General features: G+C 45.5%; 1 protein-coding gene across 2 annotated transcripts in view; it reads right to left on the reverse strand.

Annotated features, from left to right (window-relative positions):
• SPPL3 (signal peptide peptidase like 3) overlaps positions 1–2,151 on the reverse strand; it is a 53,060-nt gene extending 50,909 nt beyond the window's left edge. For both annotated transcript variants that reach the window (XM_035341059.1, XM_035341058.1), the window contains exon 1: positions 2,123–2,151. In XM_035341059.1, the coding sequence (XP_035196950.1) occupies positions 2,123–2,136 (14 nt within the window). In that variant the 5' untranslated portion in view covers positions 2,137–2,151. The remainder of the gene's footprint in view (positions 1–2,122) is intronic.
• Positions 2,152–6,661: the final 4,510 nt, after the last annotated feature.

Raw genomic sequence — 6,661 nt, forward strand, 5'->3', positions numbered from 1 at the left:
TGGGTTATTAAAAAACGTTCTGTTCTAACATGTAAGTTATCAGTTCCTGAATAGCCTTCCAAAAAGGCAGCAGACCACCCTTACTTTCTCACTCCTGTGTGTTCCACACCATTTAATGTCACATACAGGCACGGAGGCTATCCAAGTGAAGTTAGGACCTGAGGATCAGAACTAGCCCTGGAAAAAAACCCTCAACAGAATCTGATAATGAAGATGACAGCACAAGAGCTACACAATTAATCAGTTCCAGGATAATCTCACTCGTGGTGCTTCTGGTGGACAGAAAGACACTTGCTGTGTCACGAGAGCGGCGTTGCTGTAGAGAGGAGACGTGGCAGATCGAAGCATTTCAAGCACAGACACCACTTGTGAAAGGGTCAGGAGAAAAGATCTCCAATGTTAGCATCCTCGGAAGAATCAGAGAGGGAGAAAGGGGATCAAGAAGGGCTGTAATGACACATATGCCCCATTAATCTTATTAAATCATCACCTTTCAAAGTCAGTTTGATTGCCTTGATCCAGTTCAGCTAGCGTACTAACTTGTGTTTCACTCTGCTTCGCTCAGCCCATATAATTGACTGAATCATTCCCAATTTTAATCCTCATCAGTTACACTAAAGCAATGTAGCTGCAAAAAGAAAATGTGCACAACAATTTCTCTTTTAACCAATTTCAGTCTTGGTTCTTCCTGGAAACTTTACTCAGATGTCACCAGAATTAAATCAGACTGTCTGACTAAATGGCTTGTGTCAATTATTTGCTTTGGAGTATATTATAATGTTTATCATCATCATAAAATGCCAAAGGGCAATAAAGATGATAACAAAGGTGGCACTTATGCGGAAGATGATGATACATCACATCACTAAACAATGAAATAAAGTATCTGAACAGAATTCGTTCTGCTCTTCTTCCAAATTTCAGGAAGTCTACACCAGTGTATTTTTAAAAAACACAGTTCAAAATACAATTTTTTGGCACTGCATTTCAGTGACAAACGATTAATGACGGATTTCAGAACCTAAATCTAGCATTTAAAACTGTGGCATTCTTCTGAGATTAGATGTGCTTTGTCAAAATTAATATCCCCAATTAATGTGTCCTATCTAGTATCCCTCCCACAATCCCTCAAATTCCAACAGCATCAGGTTGCTTAACGCATACCAAAATCCCAAAGTTCACAAAAATGGTGATCCAAATACTTTGGATCACATCCTTCACTCAAAGAAAGAGAAGCTCCCAGGCTTCATCTAGCCTGACAAAAACAAAACCAGAAGAGAAGCAGTGACTGCGGTGGGCCCCTAACACACCTACCAGCTGGCTTACCTGTGAGTCAGGAAGTCATATACGCTTTGCCTTTTACTAGTGGGAACCCAAAGCTTCATCTCGAGAGAAGCAGCCTAGCTACCCCCCAGAACACAGCCCCTTCCCCTTTTCAAGCTACAATTTTATCAAGGCAGGAAGGGGAGCCCGGGTCCCCAGCAATCCCAAATCAGTATTTTAACCATTAAGTCCGATGCCTGCTTCCCGGCCCAGCACACGTTCACAGCACTCCCTGTGAAGTGGAACAGATGTGGAAGGACACACGAAGCCCGGCCTCTGAATACCACAGTTTGGTGATGAGCACTCGCTCACAAGGTGAGGGATGCAAGCTCCAAAACCCTCGGGGATGGAACTGATCTCCTGCGTCCTGGCTGAGTTTGGAAATCACTGGGGAAAAGCAAGGAACCAGTAACTTCCTCAGCCACAATACTCCAGAAAGGCTAACGGCAGAACCAACATAAATCTGAACTAAAACAGAGTGAGTCCCAGCACCAGGAAAACATCGCTTTATGCTCTCCACTTTCAGATGTTTCTTGAAGAACGATTACTAGATTACCCAATGGAGCCTTTGCACTGATGTAGCAAGATTCTTCCCTTCGCTAATCACTCACTGTACATACACGGACATTCGAGTAACTGTAAACTGCGGCTAATCTCACGCTCTTTGCTTTGTTTGTCTTTCAGTCCAGCGCTGCAGACAGTCCCTGCCCACACGACATGCTGTCTGAGCTATCAAGAGCTGGAGGGAGGAGAACAAACAAGTGAAGTGAGCCTGGTAGCGAAAGACAAACGCACTAACCATAAATCCGACATCCTCAAATTTACTGCAGGTAAGTCACTTCTCTGATGCCTTATAGGGACATCCTTGTCCTCAGGAAGCTTCTGACAAGCGTTACAATGGGATGTGGCCAGTCCCTGAAAAAGGTAAGGCTGCAGGCCAGCCTCTGAGGTTGGATGCCAAGCTCTCAGGAAAGATTTTAGACAGTACGCCCAACAGAACTTCATCTGGGTGCTCTGCAGTTCTCCTAGAAAGTGCAACACTTGGAAAATTCAGGGGAACAGTTTGGTTTGTTTCTGATGTAAGCTGCTTCCCAGCCTCAAAACACCTTCATTAGATGGTTAGGGCCTCTCAGCCTAAACAGAGCGAGGCAAGTAAAAAAACTGCACAAAACGATCTTACTAGTGCTTGTCAACTTCTGCCAACAAGCTGCAGCTCCCCTTACTCCCTGCCCTCCCACATACACCTCTGAGCCAGCCAGCGAAGACTTCGAAGCGCAAACCCCCTGACTTCTGGAGGAGATCGCATTTTAATTCACGGCAGTAGTGCATTAAATGCAAGGAAAGCGAATTCTCAGACCTCTGAACCTAGAAAGACATTTAGCAACAACCGATAGGAGTTCTCCCAGGAACAAAGATGGCATTGTACATCTACACTTAGCCCAGGACCTGGGAGCGTTATGGATTACTCTGACACATCATTACATTTAATTTCCCACACCCTTTGCATTACGTAGAGAAGTTTCCAAATATATCACCATTTCAGTCATCAAGCAATCAATGGCTAACACAAGAATCATTCCCCTGGTTAAAACGTTTAAGAGGGAGTTCAGTCGGTTCTGAAATTAGTGACTCAACACAGCAGCTCCCTTTTCTCTCAGCCGAGCCTCCCCATCTCTCCCCCGATCATTACCCTGTTGCACGCGCTGCAACCCGTATTGCTCTTAGGCAACACTCTGGGAAAGGACAAATTAAAAATGTATTTGGTTTGGGAGAATTCTCATTCTCCTCCTCTCTGCATATACGAAAGAAGCTGTGAAAATCTTTTGTGCATTCAAAGGGCAAAACAAAAAACACAAAGCAATCTCTATTGCCAGACTGGGCAACAGTGAAAAGGGACGGGGTGTTACATCAGGCCTTGAAGAACACTGAACACCTACTGACCGAAGACAAACAAGATACACGTGCTGCTGTGCTAAGTGGCACCTACTGCAAAAACGTCACCACAAGGCGCTGGAAATCAAGGAACAACAAGGTTTGCAATCTCTATAAGATTCATCTGTTGTAATATTTCCAACAATGGGTGTCTGATAATCAAATCCTTGCCATTTACAAACCTTTATCCACACACATCCACATCGGTACCGGGCAAATAACTCTTCCCGCATTATTCCCCCCTCCCGTGTTGCAGCAGGAACTTTTGTCACTACCCAGCCCCGTCTCCTTGCTGGAACCCAGAGAGGAGGCAGAGGGCAGGTGTTCCATGACCTCCTTCCTCTCCCAATCCATTCCACTTGCAAGAAACTCATTTCAGCTCTCATTTAACATAGAAAACCATGAGCAACCCTATGATGCAGCAGGCGCATTTCTCTGTGGCTTTTACACATTTGAGTAATAGCAGCACCATACGCGGCTCTCCTAACTTCCTTCTATTATTGCAGGTACTTGGCAAAGAAAAAGTCTCTATTCACTACTGACAGGCATTCTATTCAAACACCTTCTCTTGAAAAAGGAGCGCATATCCTTTGAGAGAGCATTTCCATCTGGCATTTATCCCGCATTTCATGTTAAAATTAGTTTTTCCAGGGTGACAGCACTCAGTTTCACTGCTAAAATTCTCAGTAGTTCCTCTTGTCAGGGATAACACATCTGTATCTGAGATCCTGGTAAGAGATTTAAAAAGGGGTTAAGTATAAGCATGGATGGTTATAGGTGTGGGCATTTCTGGGAAAAAAAATAAAAAAAAAAGAAACCAAAGAGGCTGTTGCAAGAAGTAACACACAAGAGTAGTGCCAGAAGACAATTTATCTATTTAAAATTGTGAGAGGCACGGGGGAAAAGTACAGGTACCTCCTTCTTACAATATCTTAGTATAAGGAAATACTTGCAATCAATTTCACTTAGTAATTAACTTAAAAATATAAACCCACCTTAACATCTCAGAATTTTATATAGAAAACAATAGCAAAATCAGAATTAGTTCTCACCTCTTCAAAATAACATCGCTAGCAGACGTCAGTCACTGAAGAAAGGCCTATTTCGTGTAAATGTTTGTAGTGCTGATGTCCAGCAACCATAGCGTGAAAGTACACTTTTATGAGGTATTTCTAACACATCAGAGACAATTCAGAACAGGAAAGCAACAGCTTTATTATGAAGCTGCAGTGATTTGATGATGAATGTTGATAGCTTTGCACTAAAAGGGGCAATCAAGCCTCAGACTTCTGGACAAAAGGGAAGCACTGCTGAGGCCAAGAACCCATTTCCTCACTCTCAATTTACACCTGTCCAAAGGTAGGTACGTGAAAGGATTTTTCTGGATGTCAAATACCCAATCTGACATCTCTGAAAACATGTAATCTTCACAGCAGCCACACACGACACCGAGGAACACAAAAAGCACTCGTTCTGAGAAAGCAGCCTTTGCAACACACAAAAAGGACCAGGTCCAGAAAATGGACAGGATGAAACCTGCCAACTTCCAAACTGTACAGCAGCACAAATTACTGGACACAGTTCTGCACTATTCCTTTATAGAGCTATCGGTTTCCTTAGCCGACAACTTAACATGCCCACTTTTCCTAAAAGCACTAAAGCACTAGCCAATTTTATGCAGAGCTGTATTGCCATAATTAAAAATAAGCAAATGCAAGAGTGTTGCTAGAAGTGTAAGTAATTAAACACGTACGCAGACAAGAGCGCACAAGTTACAGGGCAGGATTCCTTAGGACGAAACTGGATTTTGATCTTCCTGCAGCCCCCAGATAATACTGATCACAAGGCTAAATGGGAAGTGACAGAAACCTCAAAAATAGGAGGACACATCAGTGAATACAGACACGACAAAATTACAGTGTTTTGAGATGTCAGCCTCACATCCTTGCTCTGCTACAACCTGATTTGCAACAAAGAGCTGCTGCTCTTGGGATCCGTCTAACAAGCAGTGAAGAAAAACTTAAATCCCAGCTTCATTTCCCTAATGAACCTGACCTGAAGAAGAGTTAATCCTCTTCCTAGCCTGGAGCAAAAGCCCCATACATCTACTGGTTCTTGAGACAGAAGTGACAAAAGACAGGAGTGGGGGCTGTCAAAGTCTCAACATGTGGCAGTACAAGTTTGGCTCCCAAAGTTTTAAAAGTAATAGGAAAGATTTCCCGAACTATTCAGAATAGAAATCCCTTCTCCACATCCAGCACACACCAAGGTCAAAAGTTGAGATTTAACTCCTTTTTTAAATAAGAATATCATAACTCTTAAAAAACAAAACAAACAAACAACAAAAAAAAAACGCAAGAAACAACCCTGGATGTTATCACTAGAATGAATTTTAAATGCAGTGAGAGCATCACAATCAAATCACTGCAGTGGTCAGGTCAAGAAAGCGGATGCACTAGTAAATTATTTGACGTATTTTGGCTGCGATCCTCGACAGTACCAAAAATCCAGAATTACACAAAGAAAACAGACCCCGGCTCCTCAACCCACCGCCGGCTAGGCCCGACACAGTGTCAGGACGCCGAAAAAAATGCCCTCTGCTTTGATTTGCTATACTTGATGTCTTCCCACAGGAACTGGTCTCTTCCTCCTCGTTCTATTTCCTGTACACAGAACAAGCCCATTGTCACCGGGCGAACCCCCCCGCGCACACACACAGGGCCCAGCCAGCCCCACACACAGCCGGGGAGGGCAGGTGCCGAGCTCCGGGCAGGCCCCCCGGGACCTGCGAGCATCACAGCGGGGCCCCGAGGAGCTCCGGGATGGGGAGGCTGGAGGAGATCCTCTGCTCCGGGCAGCCTCAGCACCGCGGCGAGGCACCAGGGACAGGAGGGACCCTGGGAACACAGCACCCCAACCCCACACACAGCACCCACACGCACCCAGAGCACCCCAACGCCGTGCACACAAACACAGCACCCCAACCCCCCACACAGAGCACCCCAAACACACACAACACTGCCACCCTACACACACAGGGCACCCCAAACCCCCCCACAGGGCACCCCAACCCTACACAGCACCCCTTCACTCCCACAGCAGCCCCCACACAGGATCCCCCCTCACAGACATAGGATCCCCTCACACAGAGGATTCCTCCTCACAAACACAGGATCCCTTCACACACAGGGATCCCCCCCTCACACAGGATCACCCCTCACACACACAGATCTCACACACACAGGATCCCCTCACACACACAGGCTCGCCCCTCACACACAGATCCCCTCATGCAGAATCCCCTCACACAAACAGGGTTCCCCCTCCTCACACAGGATCCCCCCTCCTCACACAGGATCGCCCCTCACACACACAGGATCCCCTCACACACACAGGATCCCCTCAC

The sequence above is a fragment of the Oxyura jamaicensis genome, chromosome 15, assembly GCF_011077185.1.
Source record: "Oxyura jamaicensis isolate SHBP4307 breed ruddy duck chromosome 15, BPBGC_Ojam_1.0, whole genome shotgun sequence".
NCBI classification, from domain to species: Eukaryota; Metazoa; Chordata; class Aves; order Anseriformes; family Anatidae; genus Oxyura; species Oxyura jamaicensis.